Source organism: Halichoerus grypus, chromosome 10 (assembly GCF_964656455.1).
Source record: "Halichoerus grypus chromosome 10, mHalGry1.hap1.1, whole genome shotgun sequence".
NCBI classification, from domain to species: Eukaryota; Metazoa; Chordata; class Mammalia; order Carnivora; family Phocidae; genus Halichoerus; species Halichoerus grypus.
In genome coordinates, this window is record NC_135721.1 from 34,366,577 (window position 1) to 34,393,508 (window position 26,932).

The 26,932-nt window shown below is 41.6% G+C and overlaps 1 protein-coding gene across 1 annotated transcript; it reads left to right on the plus strand.

Moving 5' to 3' along the window:
• The first annotated feature begins 18 nt into the window (after positions 1-18).
• Positions 19-25,720, plus strand: STARD7 (StAR related lipid transfer domain containing 7). Its single transcript, XM_036074879.2, has 8 exons — positions 19-789; positions 10,890-11,098; positions 11,441-11,490; positions 12,941-13,051; positions 13,132-13,214; positions 13,674-13,773; positions 21,411-21,495; positions 22,344-25,720. The coding sequence occupies exons 1-8, from the start codon at positions 470-472 to the stop codon at positions 22,526-22,528; spliced, it is 1,143 nt and encodes a 380-aa protein (XP_035930772.1). The 5' UTR covers positions 19-469; the 3' UTR covers positions 22,529-25,720.
• The last annotated feature ends 1,212 nt before the right edge of the window (positions 25,721-26,932 follow it).

The window sequence follows — 26,932 nt, forward strand, 5'->3', positions numbered from 1 at the left end:
CAGCGCATGTGGCGGACGCGGAACGCTTGGGACCTCACCTGCTGCCGCGACTGAGCCGCCCACCTCGCTGCTTCCCAGGCGCTCTACACCACGAGCCCTGGAGCCGGGTTGAGGACGCCAAGGAGGCAGGGGGCCAACGGGGCTGACCGGCGTCGGTCCGTCGGGTTCGCGGCCCTAGCCTACGAACGCCTCTTGGCAGCGGTTGCGGGGCCACCCCCGCTGCTGTGCCATGACCGACTCTCTCCGCAAAGGGGACTCTTCCTCAGCGGTTGCTGCAGAGAGAGATGAAAAGCCTGTTAGATCGTGAGACGAGTTCGGGGTCGGCCAGTTAGGAGCACTAGGCATCAGGCCGCAGCGCCTTCCCGGGCTCGTTCCTTTTGCCCTGTGAGGGAGGCCTAGTTCGCCTCCGGGCGCGCGGCGGGGGCGGGGGTGAGTAAGGGGGAGTCTGGGCGGAGCGCTCGCAGACGGCATGTTCCTGCGGAGGCCGCCGGCCCTGGCCTCCTGGCTGGCGGGCGCGGCGGCGGCGGGGCGCGCGGGGGCGCGGGGCGGGGGCCTGCTCGCCCTGCTGGCCAATCAGTGTCGCTTCGTGACGGGCCTGCGTGTGCGGCGCGCGCAGCAGATCGCGCAGCTGTACGGCCGCCTCTACTCGGAGAGCTCGCGCCGCGTCCTCCTCGGACGCCTCTGGCGCCGGCTGCGAGGCCGCCCTGGCCATGCCTCTGCCTTGATGGCGGCGCTCGCTGGCGTGTTCGTGTGGGACGAGGAGAGGATCCAGGAGGAGGAGCTGCAGAGGTGAGCGGTGCGGCGAAGTCGTTTGTGTTCGCTGGGGTGGGGGCCGGTCAGGTTGGGAGGTTGGCACGTCGAACCCTGGGGCCTGCCTTCTGGCTCAGTGTCTCGCGTTCACCCGGTGGTACTTGAAGTGGCGTTGCAGTAACTTGATCCTGTTTTCGCAAATCACGTTTTTATTGTCTCTCTGTTAATTTCACTTGTCGGGTTAGAAATAACGAAGTATAGGTTAGCGTAGGAGGGAAGACTTTGAATAGGGAGCGTGACACTGAAGAAATAACGTTGTAAAAAATACATTAGATATTGAAGGTAACCCATTGTTCACGTAATCTCTAACTCATCCAGAAAGGTGCAAACTCAAAATAGGTTTTAAATTTGACCTAGGGGTATGGTTATGCAATTACGAAATTACTTCATTCCTCATGGGATTTCGTGAGAAATGCCGGGAGAGCTCTTTTGTTATCGTGACTCTTGTGGCTGGAAGGGATTTTTGTCTTCCTCAGATAAACCAGGGGCTCAGACATTTTAACCTGCAAAAATTAGGTCAGATTTTTGCTGCTTTAGCTAGAACTTAGGAAATACTGTTTCATTAGGCTCTGAAATCACGCTGTCATCATCATCAAAACTTCTGTGTGAAAAAATGCAGTACCACTGATTGAATTTGTTAATCTGTGGTTTTAAATCTGAGCCCTTACAGTTTTCAAGTAATGTCATGATTTAGCTCTGATTTGATTTAGCTCTCACTTTACGATGTCTCTCTTTCCTTTTAACCGATGTTCCTAAACTGCTCTCCCTTCCTCCTAAATTTGTGTTTCCTAATAAAACTTTACAAAAATAGGTGGTTGGTCCTAGACTGGTTTTCTGATTCTTGCATTAGTAGATATTATTAGTATATAAGTAAATAGAAAATTAGTAGTCACTAAACGTCCACCTTGAGGATATAAATTTAAAACTATAACAATATTATTCACAAAAATGTTAATATAATAAAGCATGATAGGGAGTTTGCCTAATTTGTTAGTATTTTGCAACTTGTCCATTGGTCTAATGAAACAGGTTCAGGTGTGAGAATATTTATGGGAGGAAAACTTTTAAATTAAATTATCAATTAACTGTTTGAATTTTCATTCTGTTTTTGGTGATGAAATAGCCGTGTTCCACAGTAGTCAAATTTGAGAGGAAAATTCCCAGGAGGGGAGAAAGACCAGAAAAGGCCTACCTGGTGCAAAAGAGAGGGAAGATGTTTTTGGGTGGGAATTGAATAGTGTTGGGGGCCTAGGTGGTAGATGACATTCTTTGGCTTACTTCATGTGTTTTTATGGATAGTATATCCTGGAGCCTCTGTTTAGTAGGTCTGCCGTTAGCAGGAGCTAGAAAAAAAAAACGAGATAAAAAATGAATGTGGTAAACATTTGAGTCAGTAGTTACTACCCATTGTGGCAGAAAGAGACCAGTTGATCACCAGGCCCCATATTCATTCTATTTCCCTCTCTTATCTTTTTGGGCTGTCTCTGAAACCTAGGGGCAGTTCAAACATTTTTTATTCAAATCCAACTCCTGAAAAGGTATTGCTCTCTGTTAACCCACTTGGGAATATCATAAACTCAGATTAAGGTCAGGCAGAACACATAAGGTGCCTTTTTGATCCTCCAGAGTTGTTATTTAGCAAAGGCTTTCATTTACACTTCATTTTCCAGTTCAAGCCTGAATTCAGTCATATACTTAAAATTGGATGGTGTCCATTTTGCGGATTTTAAAAAAATGCTTGTTACCTTCTAGGGCGACAAATATGCTATTAACTGTATCTTGATTGTAAAGTGGTTCTGGAGGTTTCTCATGTTTCTAATATTTTGTCTTTTATTGAATAAAATATTTCGGATTCAGGTTAATTTTCTTTGCTTAGGTATTCAGTTTATTTTAAAGGAGCCATTGCTGGGGCTCCTAGGTAGCTCAGTCGTTAAGCGTCTGCCTTTGGCCCAGGTCATGATCGAGCCCTGCATCGGGCTCCCTGCTCAGCCACGAGCCTGTTTCTCCCTCTCCACTACCCCTGCTGTGTTCCCTCTATCGCTGTCTTTCTCTCTGTGTCAAATAAATAAATAAAATCTTAAAAAAAAAAAAAAAGAGCCATTGCTGAGGTTGTCATAGCTAGTTTAGAATATCTTTTTTTTTTTTTTTAAGATTTTTATTTTGAGAGAGAGAGCGAGCACGGGCAGGGGGAGGGGCAGAGTGAGAAGCAGGCTTCCTGCTGAGCAGGGAGCCCAACGTGGGGCTCGATCCCAAGACCCCAGGACCACGACCCGAGCCAAAGGCACTCAACTGACTGAGCCACCCAGGGGCCCCTAGTTTAGAACATAGATTTTGTTCTAGTGAAAGGATTTTGGGTGGCTTCCATAATGGAGCACAATTAAATGTGCCTCAGGACAAGTGCATTTTTTTTTTTCCATTGTATAATGGAAGAAGAGCATGATTGTACCATGGCCACTAAATCACAGCATTTGGTTTTTCTGTGCTGTTTCTGTACTGTCTTGTCCTAGTACTCTCTTTGAATGTGTGCTTTAATGTGGTATGTGTTTTTTCTTATGTTATTTGAGTACTATTCAGAATGAAAAGGAATAACCTTACTTTCAATTCTCTTGTGCTTAAGAACATCTTCACAAATAGAATCTCATTTATCTAGCAACAGCAAGAAAATTTGAGAAAAGAAGTAATTTGTACAAAGTGACTTTGATTGATGGGGGACAGGTGTAGAAATCAGGTCTTTTAATGGTTGGTCTAGGATTCTTACCCAATTGGTTTCACTTAAGTCAAACAGAATAACTTTCAGTCACTATTTTTGGTACAGAATCACTCGTCCTTTGAGCCCAAGGCAGATCTTATGGAAAAATACAATAGTAATTTTTTATTGTTTTGGAACATTAAAAAATTACAGGAGGGGCGCCTGGGTTGCTCAGTTGGTTAAGCGTCTGCCTTCGGCTCAGGTCATGATCCCACAGTCCTGGAATTGAGTCCCACATGGGGCTCCTTGCTCAGAGGGGAGTCTGCTCCCTCTGTCTTCCGCTCCCCCTGCTTGTGCATGCTCGTACGTGTGCTCTCTCTCTGACAAATGAATAAAATCTTTTTTTATTTTTTAAAGATTTTATTTATTCATTTGACAGACGCAGCGAAGAGGGAACACAGGCGGGGGAGTGGGAGAGGGAGAAGCAGGCTTCCTGCCGAGCAGGGAGCCCGATGCGGGGTTTGATCCCAGGACCCTTGGATCATGACCTGAGCCGAAGGCAGGCGCCCCAATAAATAAAATCTTAAAAAAAAAGTTACAGGAACAAAAAGAGGAAGGAAGTTAAGAAATATGAAAGGCTAGGGGAAAATGTTCCATTAGCCCCTCCTCTTTTTAAAAAAGTTACAGTCCATTGCTCCAGAAATTTGAGTAAATAAGTGCCAGTAAATTTCATAAAGAAAATTGTTGTTTCCCATTTTTGTCTGTCAGGGCATTTACAACAATTTTAACTTTTCAGTATGTTATAAATAAATGATCAACAAAAAAATCCTTTTTCTTTTTTGCCACTGTCAAAGATTTTTTTACTGACATATCCTTAGATCATCAGAACTACATAAAACCTGACGTGAATTTTTTACATTGTCTTCATTATTTTACCATTAACCAGTTGGCCCAGAATTGCAATGAACTAGCTGATGTCTTGTATTTCTTTTTTTTTTTTTAAGATTTTATTTATTTATTTGACACAGAGAGAGAGCGCGCACAAGCAGGGGGAGCAGCAGAGGGAGAGGGAGAAGCAGGCTCACCAAGCAGAGAGCCTGATACAGGGCTTGACCCCAGGACCCTGGGACCATGACCTGAGCTGAAGGCAGACGCTTAACGACTGAGCCACCCAGGCGCCCTGATGTGTTGTATTCCTTATGTCTCATGACAGTTATACTTGAAAGTCCCTAACTTTGACAGTGATTTGGAATTTAAGGAAGGGATTATGTGAAATGAGGCAGTTGTCTTGCTGAAATTACTGATTACAGGGATGGCTTCATTTGAATCATTTTGGACCTTTATATCAAACTCTATATACTAACGTCAGGACCTCCTTCCTACATGAGCCAAAACTGGTTATACTTATTACTCTGTTTTAATAGTTTTATGCCTTCGGCTTCCATACCTTTAAGTCCAGCCTTTCTCACATATTGAAATGACTAGTTTTGGAGAAAGGGAAGCATTGGGTGTCTTTTCTTGATCCTCTTACTAATCCGCTGTTACTATTTGGGAATAATCTCTTTTGTCCTTTCTTATTATTTAAGTCTCAGATAACAAGGTTTAGACACCCACCCTGTCCAAACAAGATTTGGCGCAGCAGGCCAAAGAGATGTATGGTGAGAGATTTTCCTTCTTCCACATACATGCCCACTTCGGGCACCTGTGTGCTAATTATGTCTGTTATGTCAGCATTTAGAAGTTGAGACCCTTCAGAGGTTGTTGAATCTGGGGACAAGAATCATTTGCATTTCATGATGCAGTCTTGGGTCAGCATTTAAATTGTGTTATTTCAAGAATGAATGTCATTCTTCACAAGACATTTTTCTCCCCCTCTGGGGACTTAGTCTCATAATTTTAATCAAGGCCATGTAGTGACCTTTAATTATATAGGAGAGGTTGATTAAGCAGTGGGTCTGAAGCTTTGTACCACCTTAGCAGACCATTAAAAATACTGCATATAGGGCGCCTGGGTGGCTCAGTTGGTTAAGCGACTGCCTTTGGCTCAGGTCATGATCCTGGAGTCCCGGGATCGAGTCCCACATCGGGCTCCCTGCTCAGCAGGGAGTCTGCTTCTCCCTCTGACCCTCCTCCCTCTCATGCTGTCTCTCATTCTCTCACAAATAAATAAAATCTTAAAAAATAAAAAAAATTTAAAAAAATACTGCATAAGTCATATAGTTTAATTTTCTTAAAATCTTATTACTATGTAATTTTATGAGTCCCCGATGTAATTTTATTTATTTTTAAAATATTTTATTTATTTATTTGACAGAGACAAAGCGAGCGAGGGAACACAAGCAGGGGGACTGGGAGAGGGAGAAGAAGGCTTCCCACTGATCAGGGAGCCTGATGTGGGGCCCGATCCCAGGACCCTGGGATCATGACCTGAGCTGAAGGCAGGCACTTAACGACTGAGCCACCGAGGCGCCCCTCTGATGTAGTTTTAATAAGGCATTTCTGCCCTTCTTCATTATGTGATAAGAATGACATTCAAGGGTGGTGCTTAATTTTTATTGAAGAATGACTTACTAGTCCTGAAAAGTGTCATAATTGGTGCCATGTGATGCCTGAATTGTTCTCTAAGCAAGTCTAGCTGTGGTTTTCCTTTTGCTTTCTCATGAAAGATCCTATTGTGTATTGTAAAGTTCCTTCCCTATTTCTATATGCGTTTGCAGTGGTAGCAGTGAATCCTGTTTTGCAATTTTTAATTCAAATTAAAAAATGGTTAAACTTTTTTCATCAGAACATCAGTATAAATTGTATTGGCTAGGGTTCTTCGTTGCAAATGAAGCTGTTATTGGTTGACTTAAGCCGAAAGGCATTAATCAAAGGGATTAATTAAAGGTGTTAGGTCACTCAGGGCATTGACAAGAAGGCCAGAATACAGGTTGGCCAAGAGAACAGCCAAGACCTGCTGTAGGGATAATCTCCTCAGGGCAGTGTTGCTGGTTTTGTTTTCCCTAGATTGGTTGCACTGCTGGTCACTCAACTCCTTCAAAATCACTGAGAATAATCTCCAAAAGATCCTGTGCCTTGTATTATTTCCTCAAGATTCATACCCTCTACCAGAAGTGTCTAATTAACCCCACTTAAATTAGGTGCTGTGCTCTAACTGCTAGGGCTTGAGAGGGGGCTGTATCCCACCTATTTTGGGATTCTCCTCAATATGACAAGATTTTGGGCAGTCAAAACAACAAAATGTCCCCTGTATAAATATTTTCATCAAAGTCCAAAGTTTAAAATTCAGAGAAATGGAATTTTAGAGCTAATAGAAACCTTCAAGAAATAATGTCCTAACTATAGGTGGAAAAAGTGAGGGCTTTACAGGTAGAATGACTTGCATAAGATCACACAGCCAGTGGGGCGCCTGGGTGGCTCATTCGATAAGCGTCTGCCTTCGGCTCAGGTCATGATCCCAGGATCTTGGGATCGAGCCCCGCATTGAGCTCCCTGCTCCGCGGGAAGCCTGCTTCTCCCTCTCCCACTGCCCCTGCTTGTGTTCCCTCTCTTGCTGTCTCTCTCTCTGTCAAATAAATAAAATTAAAAAAAAAAAAAAAGATCACACAGCCAGTTGGCAGAGTCAGTACTGGAACACAGATCTTTATAGTCACCATTACTTTGGGTTGCTCTAAACTTTTAATCTTGGGTTACCAGTATGACTTTGAATTTTTGGCTTTTAAAGTAATGTATTAATGTAATCTTTCAATAAGAACTTGAATTATTGGGGCCTACTTTCATATTTACTCAATTTATTCAGTAAACATTTGAGTGCCTGATGTTTACCAGGTACTTACTTGCTAGGAGCTGGAAATACAGATGTGAAAGAGACTGATTCTGGGACATTAGGGAATTCATAGTTTAGTAAAGGAGGCAGATACAAAGATGGATTAATTATAATATAATGTGATATGTGTCTGTACGGAATAAAAGTAAATGTATATGGTCAACTCTGCCTGGAAGTTAACCTTGAACCTTACGTATTTTTGAAGGTTGAAGAGGAGTGGGCATTTCAGACAGTATATTAGTAGTGTCTTCTTCAGTCTTGAATAGCAGGAGTTGTATGTGATAGCCAGCAATCTTTGTTTCCTAACTGCTATTTAAAGGTTAAGGGGAAAATACAAGCCATGTTTTTTTTGTTTGTTTTTAAGATTTTATTTATTTGAAAGAGGGAATGAGAGCACTCGTGTGTGTGAGGGGGTGGGCAGAGGGAGAGAGAATCTTCACCAGGCTCCATGTGGGTAAGGTTAAGATTCTCTCTCCCTCTCCCTCTGCCCACCCCCTCGTGCACTCTCTTTAGAAAAAAAAAAAAAAACAACTTAATGTTTCAGATATATAAAAAGACTTTAACGTGAATGTTACAAATGCAGTTATATATTTTTTAAAGAGTTTATTTATTGATTTTAAAAGGAGAGAGAGCGCACATGCAGCAGAGGGGGAGGGAGAGACTGGGACAAAGAATCCCAAGCAGACTCCCTGCTCAGTGCAGAGCCCTATGCAAGGCTCCATCTCAGGATGCTGAGATAATGATCTCAGTCAAACCAAGAGTTGGTTGCTTAACCGACTGAGCCACCCAAGGACCCCCAAATAGTTATATTTAAGACATAAAATATAGGTAAAGCCTCCTCTCTACCTTTGCCCAGTTGAAATCTCCTCTGTCCCCCAGATTATCTATCCCAGTTAGTTGTATTGTATTCCTTTGTCTTTATATGTATACGTCCCTAAAAGGTATAAAACAGCACAAAAAATATATGGAATGTTTAATAATAATAAATATCTTGAATGTTTTAAAGCTTTAGGCAGTTCTGAACAAAATACTAACAAATGGAATCCAGTAATATATAAAAAGGAATAGGAACAGTGGGATTTATTTCAGGAAAGCAAGGTTAGTTCATATAAAAATCAGTTTAATACAATACCTTAATAGAATAAAGGACAAAAACCACACAGTCATCTCAGTATATGCAGAAAAGCATTTGACAGTCCAACCTCCTTTCATGATAAAAGAAAATAAAAAGCATTCAACAACTAGGAATAGAACGGAACTTCCTCAATTTGATACAGGGCACCTACAAAAAACACAGCTAACATAGTTTAGTGATGAAAAACTGAAAGCTTTTCCCCTGAGATCAGGAATAAGACAAAGATGTCTGCTCTCACCACTTCTTTTCAACATTGTACTCCATGTTTTTGCTAAAAACTACAAAATATCATTGCAAGAAATTTTAAAACACATAAATGGAAGATCTGTGTTCATGATTGGAAGACTTAATATTGTAAAGATGGCAATACTAGTCATACTGATCTGTAAATTCAACACAATCCCTATCAGAATCTTAGCACACTATTTTGTGCCAATTGACAAGCTGATCCTGATACTTAGATGGAAATGAAAAAGACCCAGAATGGTCAAATCAGTCTTGAAAAAGGACAAAGCTGGAGGACTCACTCTTCCTGATTTGAAAACTTAATAGCAAGCTATAGTAGTTCAGATGATACGGTACTGGCATAAGGATAGATCTATAAATTGTTGGAATAAAATTGAGAGTTTAGAAATAAACCCTTAAACTTATGGCCAATTGATTTTCAACAAAAGTGCCAAGACAATTCAATGGGGAAACAATAGTCTTCAGATGGCACTGGGACAACTGGAGATGCACATGCAAAATAATGAGTTTAGACCCTCTACCTCACACCATACACAAAAATTAACTCAAAATGGATCAAACTGTAAACTAATACTAAAACTCTTTTCTAATACTAAAATTCTTAGAAGAAAATAACAGATGTAAGTCCTTATGACTTTGGATTAGGAAGTGATGGGTTTCTTAGCTGTAACACAGAAACGTAAGTAATCAAAAAAGTAGATGAATTGGACTTCATCAAAATTAAAGACTTGTTCATCAAGGGTCACTATCAAAAAAGTGAAAAGACAACCCACAGAATGGGAGAAAATATTTTTAAATCCTATCTGGTAAGGGACTATTATTCAGAGTATATAAAAACTCTTTACGATTCAACAATAAAAAGACAACCCAATTTAAAAATAGGCAAAGATTTCAGTAGGTATTTCTCCAAAGAAGATACACAGGTGGCCAATAAGCACTTGAAAATATGCTCAGCATCATTAGTCACTGGGGAAATACAAATCAAAGACCACAATGAAATATACTTCTCACACCCACTAGAATTGCTAGAATCCGGAAGATAGTTATTGTCTAATAACAAGTGTGGGCAAGGATGTGAAGCAGTTGGAACCCTAATATATTGTTGTCATGACTATAAAATGGTGCAACTGCTTTGGAAAATAATTTGGCACTTCCTCAAAAGGTTAAACATAGAGTTGCTATGACCCAGCAGATCCACTCTTGGGAACCTACTCAAGAGAACTGAAAACCTGTGTCTACAGAAAAACTTATACACAAATGTTTATAGCATTATTATTCATAATAGCCAAAAAGTAGAAACAACCTAAATGCCCATCACCTGATGAATGGATAAACAAAATGTGATATATCCATTCAGTGAAATATTCAGCCAGGAAAAGAGGGGAAAAAGTATACCATGAATCAACCTTGAAAATATGCTGAGTGAAAAAAGCCAGATACTAGAGACTATATATTGTATGATTCTCTTTATATGAATTGTCCAAAATAGGCAACTTCATAGAGACGGAAAATAGATTAGTGGTTGTCAGAGGTTATGGGGAGGCAGGACTAGGGAGTGACTGCTGATGGGTACAGGTTTTTTGGGGGGATGATGAAAGTGTTCTGGAATTAGTGGTGATGGTTACACAACCTTGTGAGTATACGAAAAAACATTGAATTGTAAACTATAAAAGGATGATTCTTATGGAATGTGAATTACATTTTTAAAAGAGGGAAAATATGTAATTGTTTAAGTTTTATAATCAACCCTTGAGGTGGGTCTTATTATTATCCTCATTTTACAGATTAAGAATAGGGACTAAGTAGTGTTTTAGTTAATGAATGTTGGACTGGGATTCAAACTCAGGAACTCGAGTTTTCACTACACTTTATACTGTTTTAAACCCACACCACTCTTTTTTTTTTTTTTTTAAGATTTTATTTCTTTATTTGAGAGAGAGCTCACACGCACAAGCAGGGGGAGTGGGAGAGGGAGAGGGAGAAGCAGGCTCCCCATTGAGCAGGGAGCCCGATGGCAGGCTATATCCCAGAACCCTGAGATCATGACCTGAACTGAAGGCAGACACTTAATCGACTGAGCCACACAGGCACCCCAACCCACACCATTCTTATACAAGTCATTGTATGAACAAGGATTGACTACAACCACCTGCACCATTCCTTTTATTTTTCTCCTTTTGCAGATCCGTTGATGAAATGAAACGGTTGGAGGAAATGTCACATACGTTTCAGCGCTCTGGAGTTGAATGCCACCCTCCAGAACCAAAATCACAGAGAGAAGGAAATGAAGATTCAGGGGGCAAAGAACAGCCATGGGAAATGGTGATGGATAAGAAACACTTTAAGCTCTGGCGGCGCCCTATTACAGGCACCCACCTTTACCAGTACAGAGGTGAGCCCAGCTTGGCTGCCTTGCAGGTGTTTTCTGTGATTGCCCAGATTTGCAGGACTTGTGTTCTTCATACTCTCTAAACTGTTCTGGTTGTTGCTCAGAAAATTTGCCATGGTTTCCTGTTTTTTGTTTTTCTTCCAGATGACAAGCATCTCAGTGTCTTCATTACTATACTTTGCTGTAGGTTGTCTTTGTCTTACTTTGCTGCCCCATATGACGTCTAGTTTCTGAATCTGCCTTTAAGATCTGTCAGTACTCTATAATTGAAATGCAGTTAAGCGATAGGAATAAGGTGAGTGATGAGGGTGTGGCAGACATCTCTTGTTCTTCTTGTCATTCTAGTTTTTGGAACCTACACAGATGTGACACCTCGGCAGTTCTTCAATGTTCAGGTGAGTAAATTTTTCTTCTCAGATTTGGAGCTTCTAAGCCTAGAAATCCACTCAACTACTGTCCACATGAATAATTTCTTTGACTCAGAAGACATGGTTTCAGTACATCCATCTATCTCTGTACCCTTCATCTCATGTCAGATAGCATCTGGGTAAACATTGGGCTTACCATTCTTTGTCCAGTGGGGATGAGACCAATTCTGTCCTCTCACAGGGCTGTTGGGAAGATTAAATAGAGGAATGTATTTGAGTGCTTTTAGTATATTTTATAAGGTTTTATAGTTATTTTTTCCTAAATAATTTTGAAGGCAAGTTACATATGTGGCCCTTTATTCCAGAATCCTTCAATGTGTATTTCCTAAAATTAGACATAATCTCTTAACCATGGTGTCATTATCAAAGTCTATAAATTTAACATGGATGCAGCTCTTATGTAATCATCTGCTTGTATTCTGGTTTTTATCTGTTGACCCAATGACGTCCTTTGTAGCATTTTCCTCTTCAATACAGATCCAGTCAGGATTTAGGAATCTGGAACATTTCCATAGTGAAGGTATTTATTTAGTAAAGATGAAGAGTATCTCTTCGAAGACTGCTTTCTTCCTTGGGAAACATATGAAAAGGGGAGATGGGATCACCCAGAGTTCTATAAAAAAAATTATTTTCCTTCCTGGATATTTCACTGTTTTGTCAGGCTTTCTGGAACTAATTGATGATTGTAACACCCACTAGTAATACGCAAGTGCACACTTCCCCCCAAGCACTGAATTTTACCAATTCATTTGGTTGGTTTGGATGTATATGATACGTCTTATTTTGAAATTCCCTACTTACTAGTCATGCTAGAAATTAAAAAATATGTTACTTGCATTTCTTTGTGTGAGGTGTCTGCTCATACTTTGGGTATTTTTGTCTGTTTAAAACTTTAAAAAATTGTTTTGCCCTTACACGTTTATATCACTACCTATTGCATTTTCCTGAGACATGTCTATCACAGTGTTTTTTTTCTTACGTTTTCCTTTGCTTTGTCTTATTTTAAGATTTTATTTATTTATTTGACAGAGAGAGACAGTGAGAGAGGGAACACAAGCAGGGGGAGTGGGAGAGGGAGAAGCAGGCTTCCCGCGGAGCAGAGAGTCTGACGGGGGGCTTGATCCCAGGACTCTGGGATCATGACCTGAGCCAAAGGCAGACGCTTAACGACTGAGCCATCCAGGCGCCCTTTTTTTTTTTTTAATATTAACTTTCAAGGTAATGCTATTGGCCTATAAGAAAGGATTTTAAAAGACTTATCTCTAGTAAACACAGCCCTGTCTTTCACACTTTGCCACTTTTAGGTCAGGTTACTGTTTCAGAGTAAGGTCCTTGGGTCAGGTCCAAGCATCTGGAGAAGCCTTCTGCAACTTTGTTTCGGATTACCTGGGTCTTCATATCTTTTCTCTTTCTGCAGCTGGATACAGAATATAGAAAAAAGTGGGATGCCCTGGTAATCAAGCTGGAAGTGATTGAGAGGGATGTGGTTAGTGGTTCTGAGGTTCTTCACTGGGTAACCCATTTTCCTGTGAGTATTTTTACTACTGTTTTTACTTTTATCACATCTACGTGGGGCATAACACTAATTCTGCCTATCCTTTTCTTTAGTATCCGATGTACTCCCGGGATTATGTTTATGTTCGACGGTATAGCGTGGATCAGGAAAACAATGTGATGGTGTTGGTGTCACGGTATGTGTGGTTACCTGTGGCTCCTGCTGAGTTCCTTTAACTGTGTCCTTCATATATGTCTGGTGGGAGTTTGCATGTTCTCAGTGCTGTTATGAGTGATGCTAAGACCCCATCCATCCCAGCTAGAACATGAGTGGGCTGTGACTGGTGACCACAGTCTAGGAAGATTGAAGGGATCTATGTACGCTTTTCATTAAACCATTTCTTTAGTTCCTTAGTGTTGATAATTTAAAAAAGAAGTGCTCTTTTCTTCAACACGAAGCCTAGTGAGCCAGGAATCACCAAGGAAACTCACTTTGTTTTTAGAACCTAGTTTGTATTAATTCATTTTAGTGACTCTTCTGTTTTATTTTAAAAATTAGAGCCAGCTTTTTAGATTTTCCTCTTAACTGTAGCTCTCATGCTGTTTTCTTATTTGTAGACATTACTAAGAGTTTCCTTAACTTTTCTCCTTACCAGTGCTGTGGAGCACCCTAGTGTTCCAGAGTCTCCAGAATTTGTAAGGGTCAGATCGTATGAATCCCAGATGGTTATCCGTCCCCACAAGTCATTTGATGAGGTGAGTTTTACATCATCCAAGAGAGGATGTGTAGTGGCTTTGGGATTTTCTCAAGGAATGCCTTTTGTCTGACCTGAGAAGGGCAGTGGTTCTCAAACTTGGCATGCATCACAGTCCGCTGGAGCTTGTTAACATACAGTGCTTGGGTATGGCCCAAGAATTCTCATTTTTAAGAAGTTCCCAGGTGAGGCTGATGCTCCTGGTTTGGGAACCACTGCTATTGGGTGATATACCTGGAAGATCCCCCAGGGCAGAGACTAATGACCCACTGACTCCCATTCGTGGGAGAGACAGGAGAAGACTGGCTTGTGGTTAGCAGCATTCTTTAGGAACTGAAGGGAGCACCTTTTCCATCAAAATTTCACCACAGTGGGCAGAACACTTAAAACCTTTCTGGACTTTTGTATCCTTATCTGTAAAATGAGAGGGTTAGACTAATCCTCTCAGCCTTCTTTAAAATTCTGTTGGGGGCGCCTGGGTGGCTCAGTCTGCCTTCGGCTCAGGTCATGATTCCAGGGTCCTGGGATCGAGCCCCGCATCGGGCTCCCTGCTCAGCGGGAAGCCTGCGTCTCCCTCTCCCACTCGCCCGCTTGTGTTCCCTCTCTCGCTGTCTCTGTCTCTGTCAAATAAATAAATAAAATCTTTAAAAAAATAAAATAAATAAATAAAAATAAAATTCTGTTGACCTTTCTTTGAGAAGAATATTTTTTTTAACTTAGGGAGTGTTTTATTTATTTTTTTTTAGCCAAATATCTGTTGAGTTTACATATTCCACTGGTTGCTGTTTTTAGTTGTATTTCACTTTATAACTAAAGGCTTTGTTTTCTCCCCATTACTTTTGTTTTCATGGTGTATGAATTGTGTACTTTAGTATGGTTTTGTTTTCAACAAGTTGTTCTATTTATACTGCCTGAAGTGGGACTTTAAATATGATAGAAGTGGTGGTTCATTTCAGTCAATGTGGTGTTTGACTCTTAACAGGGAGATCTGTGTGTTTACTTGTGTAGTATTTTTAGAGCAGTGTTTTTCAAACCTCGAATTGCTCCCCATTAGTGGAAGACAAAACTATTTTAGTGCATTATGATCAGCTTAAAAAGAGAGAATACATAGAATAGAAATCATCTGAGTGTGGGCGTCTGGGTGGCTCAGATGGTTGAGCGTCTGCCTTCGGCTCAGGTCATGATCCCGGGGTCCTGGGATCGAGTCCCACATCGGGCTCCCTGCTCCTTGGGAGCCTGCTTCTCCCTCTGCCTCTCTCTCTCTCTCTCTCTGTCTCTCATGAATAAATAAATAAAATCTTTAAAACAAAAAAAAAAAAAAAGAAATCATCTGAGTGTAAGCATATTTCATGAGACTTTAGTTAGATAAATATGTATGAATGTGTGTGTAGGAGGCTGAGAGAGAGAACTGGTTGCAGTGTAAAAAGTATTATTTACAGTGTGTCATAGTTAAAAATGTTTGAAAGTCCTTACTTTAGAAGATCGAAAAGAAGCAAGGTTACTTTCCATGGCTAGTCCCCTTTAGGAAGGGGAGCCTAGGTCAGGCTGGAGATAGTGTGGGAGGCAGACTTAGGCCTCACTTTTTTCCTTTACATTGCTTTTGAAATTTGGACCTTGTCCATTTATTTCCAATTGACAAAACTGAATTGAGTTCCAGCATTGCTACCTTTAGAAATTGTGACCATGAAGCAGCTAAAGCATTGTTTAGCACCTAGCAGAGTGTGTTGCATCTAAGTAGGGATAAAATAAATAATTTTTCAGCTGAGGTGGGGGAACAGTAAGAGTTATCTGTAAAATTCCTTTAGTATATTTGTGGCAAGCTCTTACGAAAAAGGTAAGATTTGAGTTGATTCTTAGGAAAAGGCAGACTGGATAGAGGACAACAGGATGTGTAGAGGACATGATATACCTAAAATCAAGACAGGAATGAGCCATGAATATGTTCAGAGACTCACCACTTAGAAAGGACAGTTGCGATTAGGGAGGAGTGATAAATTACATTGACCATGTACAGAGAGTACTTGAAAACCAGGTGGCTGCATTTGGACTGCCAGATGGGATCCTTGAGCCAAGTTATGGTGTTTTGTTTAACTTTTTATTAGGGAAAATTTGAAATGTATATGGAAGATGAAGTAGAATAGTATAATGAACCTTCTGTATCCATCCCCAGCTCCAACAGTCATCAACTCATGGCCGTACTTGTTTTATCTGTATCCTTTCTTGTTCCTTTTCCTGCTATCCTGATTATTTTGAAGCAGTTTCTAGCTTCACTATAGAAGAATTCTTCTATAGATACTTAAGTGTTTATCTTGAAGAGATTTTTGTTTTTTTTGTTGTTGTTTTTTTTTAAAGATTTTATTTATTTATTTATTTATTTATTTATTTATTTTTTTTTTTTAAGATTTTATTTATTTATTTGAGAGAGAGAGAGCTCATGAGAGGGGGGAGGGTCAGAGGGAGAAGCAGACTCCCTGCTGAGCAGGGAGCCCGATGTGGGACTCGATCCCGGGACTCCAGGATCATGACCTGAGCCGAAGGCAGTCGCTTAACCAACTGAGCCACCCAGGCGCCCTAAAGATTTTATTTATTTATTTGAGACAGAGAGAATGAGAGAGAGAGAGAGAGCACATGAGAGGGGTGAGGGTCATAGGGAGAAGCAGGCTCCCTGCCGAGCAGGGAGCCCGATGCGGGACTCGATCCAGGGACTCCAGGATCATGACCTGAGCCGAAGGCAGTCGCTTAACCAACTGAGCCACCCAGGCGCCCTTGAAGAGATTTTTGAAAACATAACCTCAGTGTCCTAATAATCCCTAGTATCAAATAATCTAGTTAGTGTTTGAATTTTCCTGATTGTCCATGAAATTTTTTTGGAGTTGGTTTATTAGAATCTGGACCCAAATATGACCCAGACACTAAAATTTGTTCATACTATCTCTTGAGTCTTTTGAAGTCAGTAAGTTTCCCCCCCCCCCTTTTTTTTTTTTTTTGCAATTGTATTTGTTGAAGAAGCAGGGTTCTTTGTCCTGGATCTTGATGATTGTGTGTTTCCCCATTGTATCTATAGTGTTATTTAACATGTTCCTCTGTCCCCTGCCTGTATTTCCTGGGTATTGGTAGTTATTGATAAAACCTGAGGCTTAAACAGATTCAGGTTGGTTGGTTGTTTTGGGCAAGACCACTTTATTAGAAGGCAGGTGATGTTTGATTGTCTCTTTGTGAATTTAGAAATTATTATTGCTCAGATCCATTATTTCATTAGTGGTATAACAAAATGCTGATTCTGTAATTCATTTATTTCCACTTATTAAAATACATTAAGGAAGAATTTTCTCACCAACTGTTTGTTTTCCTTTAGTTTACATAGGAAAGGGAAGTAAGAGAAATGGTTGATTTGTTTCCTTTATTTATGAGTTTGAAAATAATGAATTGGTTCTTTCAACCAGGGATCCTCCAAAGGTTAAGTTTTGTTTTTGTTTTAAAGAAATACCATTAGGGGCGCCTGGGTGGCTCAGTCGTTGGGCGTCTGCCTTCGGCTCAGGTCATGATCCCAGGGTCCTGGGATCGAGCCCTGCATCGGGCTCCCTGCTCCGCGGGAAGCCTGCTTCTCTCTCCCACTCCCCCTGCTTGTGCTCCCTCTCTCGCTGTGTCTCTCTCTGTCAAATAAATAAATAAAATCTTTAAAAAAAAAAAAAAAAAGAAATACCATTAGTCTTTGCTATAGAAGAACCAATAGAAGACTTCTATAGGTATATCAGTTTTTAACATGTTTGGTTAGTTCTAATCCATTACAGTTATTTTTTTTAAAGATTTTATTTATTTATTTAATTGACAGACAGCGAGAGAGGGAGCACAAGCAGGGGGAGTGGGAGAGGGAGGAGCAGGGAGCCCAATGTGGGGCTCGATCCCAGGACCCTGGGATCATGACCTGAACTAAAGGCAGTCGCTTAACCAACTGAGCCACCCAGGCGCCCCATTACAGTTACTCTTACTGACACTCAAATTGCCCCAGTATTGGCCATTAGGAGCCTTCTTTTAACTGGCTTGTCCTTTTGACTTGACCTCAGGGGCTCTCTTGTTTTCTGGTGTTATAAGATGTCCTAGGTTCATCTTGTAGTATAGTTTTAGCTGTAAACCTAGAAATTAGCATTTCTTTAGGGAGCCCTGGTTCCTTTTAAGAAGATGTCATTTAAATTAAACCAGGATTTGGTGGAGCATGTGACTCTTGATCTTGGGGTTGTAAGTTCAAGCACCATGTTGGGTGTAGAGATCACTTAAAAATAAAATCTTTAGGGGTGCCTGGGTGGCTCATTTGGCTAAGTGTCTGACTCTTGATTTCGGCTCAGGTCATGATCTCAGGGTCGTGAGATTTAGCCCGGCGTCAGGCTCCGTGCTCAGCAGGGAGTCTACTTGAGATTCTCTCTCTCTCTTTCTTTCTCTCAGATAAGTAAATCTTTAAAAATAAATACCAGAATTTGGCTTCTAGGAGTACTCATAGCTATTGGCTTGCTCATTGTCTTTAGGCCTGAAGCTAGAACTAAGTAATAAATGTTGCTTATTTGTTTTAAGGATAAATCCTAAGCATGTGCTAATATTTTTAATTCATATTTCAGACTGGAGAGTTTTTATTTATATTTTATATCTTACATCTATCATCTTTTCCTGTGCTGGAAAATTCAACTCATCACCTGAGCATAACTACTCATCGGCTTTAACCTGAAATACACACACACCAGCCTCAGAATAATACCACCAAGATCACCAGTGATGGTGATTTAAAATTTGTATTTTTTTTTTTATCCTTAGGATGTGTACGCAGTGTACAAAATACTGTGTGGTTTTTTTTTTTTTTTTAAGGTTTTTATTTATTTGACAGAGAAAGACACAGCGAGAGAGGGAACACAAGCAGGGGGAGTGGGAGAGGGAGAAGTAGGCTCTCTGCTGAGCAGGGAGGCCGATGTGGGGCTCGATCCCAGGACCCTGGGATCATGACCTGAGCCGAAGGCAGACGCTTAAGGACTGAGCCACCCAACCCCCACCAAAATACTGAGTTTTAAAGTTACTTGAAATAGGTACTGTCTTTGTGCTTTTTCCTGCTGACTCAGTTCATAGTTAGGTTCCTTGTTTTCTATTTTACTTTTGATTTTTAGATACTGCTTTTTAAATTTAATTTTGCTTTATTAAATTATGAAAAAAACTTATGCTTCCAAAGTCAAATCTGTAAAATAATAACTATTCAGAGTGATTTTGCTTACATCCCTGTTCCTTCCTTCTTCCAATGGGTAATAATTGGTTTTGTTTGGTTTCCTTTATTTATCTACCTACCTACCTACCTACCTGTCTATCTATCTAAGATTTTATTTATTTATTTGATAGAGAGGGAACACAAGCAGGGGGAGTGGGAGAGGGAAAAGCAGGCTTCCCGCGGAGCAGGGAGTCCGACAGGGGGCTTGATCCCAGGACCCTGGATTATGACCTGAGCCGAAGGCAGACACTTTAACGACTGAGCCATCCAGGCGCCCCTGGTTTCCTTTTTTAAAATATAAACAGTGGGGTGCCTGGGTGGCTCAGTCGTTAAGCATCTGCCTTCGGCTCAGGTCATGATCCCAGGGTCCTGGGATCGAGCCCTGCATCAGGCTCCTTGCTCGGCGGGAAGCCTGCTTCTCCCTCTCCCAGTCCCCCTGCTTGTGTTCCCTCGCTGGCTGTGTCTGTCTCTCTGTCAAATAAGTAAATAAAATCTTTAAAAAAAAATAAAATATAAGCAGTGGTGGTTGAGAACCCAGATCTCTTGACTTCCCAATCCAAGTGTTTTATGGGAAGAATAAAATCTTCTATATGTATTAACTCATTTACAGCCAGCCTTTGTGATGGATAGTGTTAATGTTTCCACTGTACAGGTTTTACCTCTCCTTTTTTTTTTCCTTACGATTTTATTTATTTGTCAGCACAAGCAGGGGGGAACGGCAGGCAGAGAGAGAAGCACGCTCCCCTCTTGAGCAAGGAGCCCAACGCAGGACTCAATCCCAGGACCCTGGGATCATCACCTGACCTGAAGGCAGATGCTTAACCAACTGAGCCACCTAGGCGCCCCTCTCCTTTCTCTTTACTTCCGTAGTATTGATTCTGTATCTCTGTTATGGCATCTGTTCTATCGGTTGAAAGCTCCTGAGGGCAGGGACTAGCACATTTTTGTTTGCTCTAAGTATCTAGCATACAGTGCCAGACATGAGGCAGACATTTAAATACATGTTGAGTAAATGAATAAAAGATTAAACAATTCATTCAGGGGAAAAAGAAGATGGACTTTGGAGTAAAAGCATGGGAATTTAAAGTTGTAGTTCTGCCATGTGGAGTTGTGGCCAGTCTGCTTTAAAAAGTGCAGACATAAAAGTGGTTATCTCTTACCCCTTTCCGTGGATCATAATTGGTTCAGATCTCTCGTAGGATCAAGACACCTGGAAATCTCCTTAATTCCTTGTCCTTCACTGTAATAGGCAATGAGAGGGCTGAGCCAAAAAGAGTGGGTGCATAGGCCCTGTGGTCAGAATCTTGGGTTTATCTTGGCTGTCATTGAGTATGTAGGTGACCTTGGGCAAAGTTATTCTTTGTGCTCAGTTTCCTCCTTTGTAAAATGAGGTAACAGTACCTACGTTACAGGATTGTCCCAAGTTGGAAGCAGTTCGCTGTTAAGTGCTCTATAAATATTTGCTGTTATTAGTCGTAGTAGTAGTAGAGTTTATACTGTTTTGGTAAAGATTAAGACCTTTAAACATTTGAGGGTATGTGTTGGAATTTTCAAGAACACCCTACATTTGAAAATTTGCTAGAAGGACTCATAGGACTCAGCATATAGTTGTACTCTTGACTAAGATGTGTTCTAGTCATGTAGTAAGGATACACAGCTGCATCATAAGGGAAGAGACAGGCAGAGCCTGTAGGAATCCACATGTAGGCTTCCTCCTGCTCTTTCTCCTGTGAGAGGTCACACAGAGCACATTCTTCTTGCAGCAGCAAAAATAGAGCAACAAAGGGGCGCCTGGGTGGCTCAGTTGTTAAGCGTCTGCCTTTGGCTCAGGATCGAGCCCCTCCTGAGCCCCGCATCGGGCTCCCTGCTCAGCAGGAAGCCTGCTTCTCCCTCTCCCCCTGCTTGTGTTCCCTCTCTCGCTGTCTCTCTCTCTGTCAAATAAATAAAATCTTAAAAAAAAAAAAAGCAACATGTCTGTGATGTTTCTGCCCAGAGAAGCCCATTAGAGGCTCAGCACCCAAGATTTTTATTGAGGGCTGGTCACATAGGGATCCTCTACATAGCATATACCAAAATCCCTGATGTGCCAGAAAGAAAGCAGGTATTCAGCATAAACTGTAATGTTTGCACGAACAGAGAAGACACAGGGAGCCATTCTTACCAGTACACTGTTGACTGGGAATACTCTGGGAGCCAAGTTCCCTGATACCACCTGAGGGTCAACCTTGCAGGCTGGCCTTTCTGTGGATAGCGACCTATGTGGTCTTCAGTATTAACTCTTTAAAAAAATGGCACTGTCTGCCCCAGAATCACATCATGATTATTCTGTGGTACTGGATATGGAAGCTATGGTGGGTAGTTCACGTATCATTATTTTTGCTGTTTTTCTTTTCCAGAATGGCTTTGACTACTTGTTGACATACAGTGACAATCCCCAGACTGTGTTTCCTCGCTACTGCGTTAGCTGGATGGTTTCCAGTGGTGAGTGGGCACTTGTATACAGGGCCTGGAGCCTGGGTTGAGCATTTTGTTTTTCTCTAGCTCTAAATGGCAAGCAAGAGGATTAGTGCTTGTCTAATGGGAGCACTTCTGGGGAAATTAAACATCCTTGCAAGTCCATTCTTGAATATTACGAAGATATTGAAGCCTCTAGCTGGGCTTTGGAGGGATGAAAATTGTGGAATCCCAGAAAGCAACATGTGCCCAGAAGGGAGTTTTGAGAACATTTGCTTAATTCCTTAAATATGGACTGTGTACATTAATGCACTTAATCGTTTTTTCTTTTTAGATCCTGTTGGAGGCCGTAAAATCTAGTGTAGAAAATGTGGTTGTTCTAGGATAGTATTGTGGGAAAGGGGGCCACCATGTGTCTTGACAAAGGCTACACATCACAGCTGTAACTGCACCTTTTCGTTCCAGTTCCTTGCTTTAAAAAGCATTCTCATGTGATTTGCTTTCTTCTGCTTCTCTGTAGGCAGCTTCTGATACCTCAGAGGGAGAATGGAGAGATTAGGTGTTTCTGTTTGATATTTGTCTAAATAAAATTGGCAGATATTTGGGCTATGCTGCTGATAAGTGATTTTAATCACCTAAAAGGCTTTGGGGATTTATTGGCTTGATTGGCACCCCTTTTCTGAGGATCTCAAAGGTCATGGATTGTTTTCACTTCCCATACATTTTGGGAGGCGGCTATCACTCAGGTTGTCAATCAGGCTGTGATCTCTAGAAGAAGGAATTGGCTCCCTACCATGAAAGAAATAGGCCGTCTCATTTTGAGCCTACTGTTGGTTTGTATTTCAGCCTACCCATATTTCCCCCTCTCCCACCAGGCATGCCAGATTTCCTGGAGAAGCTGCACATGGCCACTCTTAAAGCCAAGAACATGGAGATCAAAGTAAAGGACTATATCTCGTCTAAGCCTCTGGAAACCGGTAGTGAAGCCAAGGCTACCACCCCATCTTCTGAGCGGAAGAATGAGGGTAGTTGTGGCCCTGCCCGGATCGAGTACGCTTGAAGGGCTTTGGGATAAGAAGGGACAGGCTGCTTCTAGCCCTGTCTCAGTCCCTTATCTGCTACAGAACAGGGACATGTATTCGAAGGCGTCTGCTGTAACCACCAGGGCAAGATAACTCAGTAAGTGGTGTCCAGTTTCATTCAGAGCCCTTATTGCTCTTTATCAAAACAGAAGAAGGAGGCATCCATGGGGGCGTTGTCATATTCTCAGGCCAAGCATCTTGAAATTCAGTATTTCACTGAGCTAATCTGGAACAAACCTCACCTCAGACCAGAAGGGGACAACTTCTTTTTGCTTCCTCTGAGTGGTTTCCTCTGCCAACATTCCAGTTCCCACCATGGGTTCTGCAGCACTTGGGATTTCCTTCAGTTCTGAAGGTCCAACTGGAAAGTGCAGTTGGCTGGTTGAGTCTTCAGTGAGGGGTCATGGGGAGTGCTCTTGGTAACAGTTCTAGTGTTGAATGGACATGAACTGTTGTTTGGCAGTGTAAGTGCCTTGTCCTCACCCTGCTTCTATCTTAGGGACATCAGGTTTGTACCAAGAAATTTCTCTGCCTCTCAGTACTACCCTATTGACTCGCCCTACCCAAAGCAGTTTCTTTTGCATTGGTCAGTTCTTCTGTATTCATGGACTATGTTAATTTGGATCATCGCCTCCTTCCTTAGCGCATTCACCAAGAACACTGGGAAATTAGTATTTTCAGATGGTAGTTTTCTGTGTCATCGGTGTTTTGATAGGGTTAATGGCAATTCTCAAAACATTCACACTTTAGGTTTTTTTTTTTTTTTAACCTTTGTGTCAAGTAGGAATTGGGAAATGGAATAGGATTTCTCCATAGTCCCACTGTATAGAAAACACCATTTGGATTCAGGCATTATTTTTCACACTTAGGTTTGACTGGATGCTGAGGACTTGTCCATCTTGGAAGGCTAAAGGCAGAGGAATGGGGTTGGGCCACTCCCTTGGAGCTCTCAGAGCTGTAGACAAGCCGTGTGAACAAATAGATGTAATCTTCCCCCAGATACTAATATAATGGGGATGTGGTTTATCTGACCCTCTTGTTCCTCTGAAAATTTTTTCTTCCTCTCTTCAGAGTTAAAATGAAAGCAAACTACACTGTTTGGATAAAGTCACAATCAGATGGTATCAGTTTGGCCTGGCTGATTTTGCTTTGGTCATGTTGCAATCTGGCAGGAGAATAGGGATCAAGTTTTCAATACTCCCTCCTCTTTTTTCCCTAGAATTTAAATGGCTGGATTTTTCCCTACTTGCTGCCCTTTTGTGTTGAAAGGGGGATCTAAACCTCAGACTGACTTAAAGCCCTTGACATTTTTGTTGCCTGTTAAGTTTTGTGCCAAGGAAATAACTGCACCCATCTTTTCATGTCTTGACTTCTCTGAGTGGCTGGCAGAACAGAAAGATATGTCGACCGGTCCCAACTTCTTTTTCATTGATCATTTCTTTCTTCTCATCCCCAGGACTTGACAGAAGCCAGGGAAAGTTTCCCTGGGTTACGTCTGAACTTAGCACCTGTGATTGTTGGGGCATGGATGGGTGTGGGCAGAGTGTGTGAGTGCACAGGTGTTAATGAGCTGTGTGTTGCTCATGTTCTGATTTTTGGCAACTTGACTCTGTACTTGGGGTCAGTCACGTCATTGTAATGATTTCACTTCTAACTGTGACATTTTTATCAAATGTGTGAATAAATATATAAAGATTGGTACAAAAGAGTGTTTGTGTTTGGACATGTGGTGGTGGGAAATCTTGTATATTGGACTAATTGTTTCTTCCTGATCAGAAAGTTGAAAAGAGTGTTTCTACTCAGGGTTGGCTCGTGGAAGTAGCAGGGTGTGGTCTTCCTTGGTAGGGCTGACACACAACTAACCACTTTGCCTTGACCATGAGCCCTTTCCAGGTGATTGGTTTGGCAACTGAAAACAAACCCATCTATTTCCATTTCCTTGTCTTGATCTATTAACCCATATCCTTTGCTTTTAAAGAAGGATCAACTTGAGGAAATAGTGTTTGAGCTTTGCTGACAGTGAAACTTGGAAAGGGAGCAAGGAAAGGAGGAGAGGATTTGAGCAAGCCAGGTCTAGGGTAGGAGGCAGACCAGGGCTCTGGCTGGAGAGGGAGGGTGGTGAGCTCAAACCCCACTTGACTTGGTGGGAAGTAGGGTCACACAGGCAGTTTTGCTAGAGTGTCAGTTTGTTGCAAGGCAATTGATACATTAGAGCTACTTTAGAGCATAACCTGAATTTTGAGTTTATGTGTGATTCTGCCTGTGGGAAACAATAGGTGAACAGAAACGTACACCTGAACTATTAAAACTCTTTTCTCCACATTGTTTTAAGATAATCGCTGGAAAGCTGTCTGTACTTGTAGATTACTTGTTAGACGTTGTAATGCTTATGGGTGCACATGTGTCTGTATAACCTTAAATTTGGAAAGTTGGTGGTTCTGGCCTCCGTCCTGCTACAGAGGCCCATGCACGTGGCTTCCCTGACGTGGTTCTCTAGGCTCTGTATTAACACTTCCACTGAGAAACATCTGAGTTCTGAGAGCAACATTTCCATTGTTGGACAGCTGTGTCTTTCAGGAAGTTCTTTACATGGAGACTAAATGTGCCACCTCATCGTCTACCAGTGGGTCAAGCGGGTCAAGCCCTGTCTTTGGAGCGACACAAGAAAAATGTTCCATGGGATAGTACTTCACATTCTTGAAGACAGTGCTCATGTGACCCTAACCTTTTCCCAGGCTTTATGTCACCAGCAGCTTCAAAAGTCCTCCCAACTCTATTTTGAAAAATTAAAATAAAACCTTGTATACCCTTTCCCTACCATTGCTGGTTGTTAACTTGCTATGGTGTGTGCTTTGTCTTTATATATACACTTTGCTGTGGACTGAACTGTGTCTCCCTAATGCCCAATGTGATAGTGTTGGAGATGGGGCCTTTGGGTGATGAGATTTAGATGAGGTGGTGAGGGTGGAACCCTCCATGATGGGATTAATCCCTTTATAAGAAGAGACACCAGAGGTTTGCTTGTTCTCCCTCTCCACCATTGTGAGGACACAGGGAAGCTGTTGGCAAGCCAGGAGAGTGTTCTCACCAGGAACAGAATTGGGCAGCATCTTGATCTTAGCCTTTTAGCCTCCCAAACTGTAAGAAATAAAGTTGTGTTGTTTAAACTACCCAGTCTATGGTATTTTGTTATGGTAGCCTGAGTAGTTTTCATGACCTTTTGAAAATAAGTTGCAAACCACAATATTTCACCCCTAAACACGGATATGCTTTTTTACAATAAAGATGTTCTTGTAACCATACTAACTAGTAGCACATAAATAACATAGTATCTAATATTCTTTGTTTTTAACGAATTATATTTTTAGAGAGTATGAGTGGGAGGGGCAGAGGCAGAGAGTTTTGAGCAGACTCCACACTGAGCGTGGAGCCCGATGTGGAGCTTGATCTCACATTCCTGAGATCGTGACCTGAGCTGAAACCAGAGTTGGATGCTTAATGGACTGTGCCACCCAGGTATCCATTGATACCTAATTCAGTCCATATTAAAATTTACCCAGTTACCCCCCAAATGACTTGCAGCACCCCCCACCCCAAATCCAGGATCCAATTAAGTATGCTGTGTTGTGTTAGTAGCTAAGTCAACAGTCGTTTGTAATGTAGCTTCCTGGGTGCCTTCAGATAGTGCGGTGTAGTGCAGTGGTTCTCAAACTTTGTACCTGGGAGCTTTGAAAATTCCCATGCTGCGTTCTCACCCCAGACCAATTACATCAGTATTGCTGAGGGTGTAAGTATTGAATGTTAATGCAATCAAAAGATTAAAAAAAAATAGGCTACAGTCTCGATCGGCACACTTTGAATACAGGCTAAGGTGTCATTAATTTGTCACCAGTCTTGTCACACTGTGGGCTTGGGCTTGGGATCAGCTAATAATAGCCACCATTACTGAGCACTTGTGATGCCAGACACCATGCCTCATGCTTTTGTGCAGGATCTCATCTAATCCTACCACAGCCCTGTGAGTATGTAACAGTTATCCTTGTTTTATAAGCAAGGAAATGACATCAGAGGTTAAGGAATTCTCTTGCTCAAGGACACACGGGAAGTGACAGAGCCAGAAAGCAGACCTAGCTTTGAGCTCTCCAAAGACCCCTCTAGCAGCATGTCTTCACACTTAGGTTAGTTCCTCATAAATACTGTTAGGCTAGATTCCTTCCCAGGGTGGTTGACTTATTTTGGAACCTGGATCATAGGCTTTCTTACCCATTCTTGTTAAATTTTATATGGTTTAAGCCTCCTCCTTACCCGCTAGTTCCACCATCCAATTGTTAATCGGTGGTGCTGTTACTTAGAGTGTCAGAAGCATAAACTTTCTTTCCTGG

Excerpts from the sequence above, each read along its gene's own strand:
- STARD7 (XM_036074879.2), top strand. The coding sequence starts at position 470 with ATGTTCCTGCGGAGGCCGCCGGCCCTGGCCTCCTGGCTGGCGGGCGCG. Across the intron at positions 790-10,889 it reads CAGGAGGAGGAGCTGCAGAG|ATCCGTTGATGAAATGAAAC; the intron begins GTGAGCGGTGCG and ends CTCCTTTTGCAG. Across the intron at positions 13,774-21,410 it reads CCCACAAGTCATTTGATGAG|AATGGCTTTGACTACTTGTT; the intron begins GTGAGTTTTACA and ends TTTCTTTTCCAG.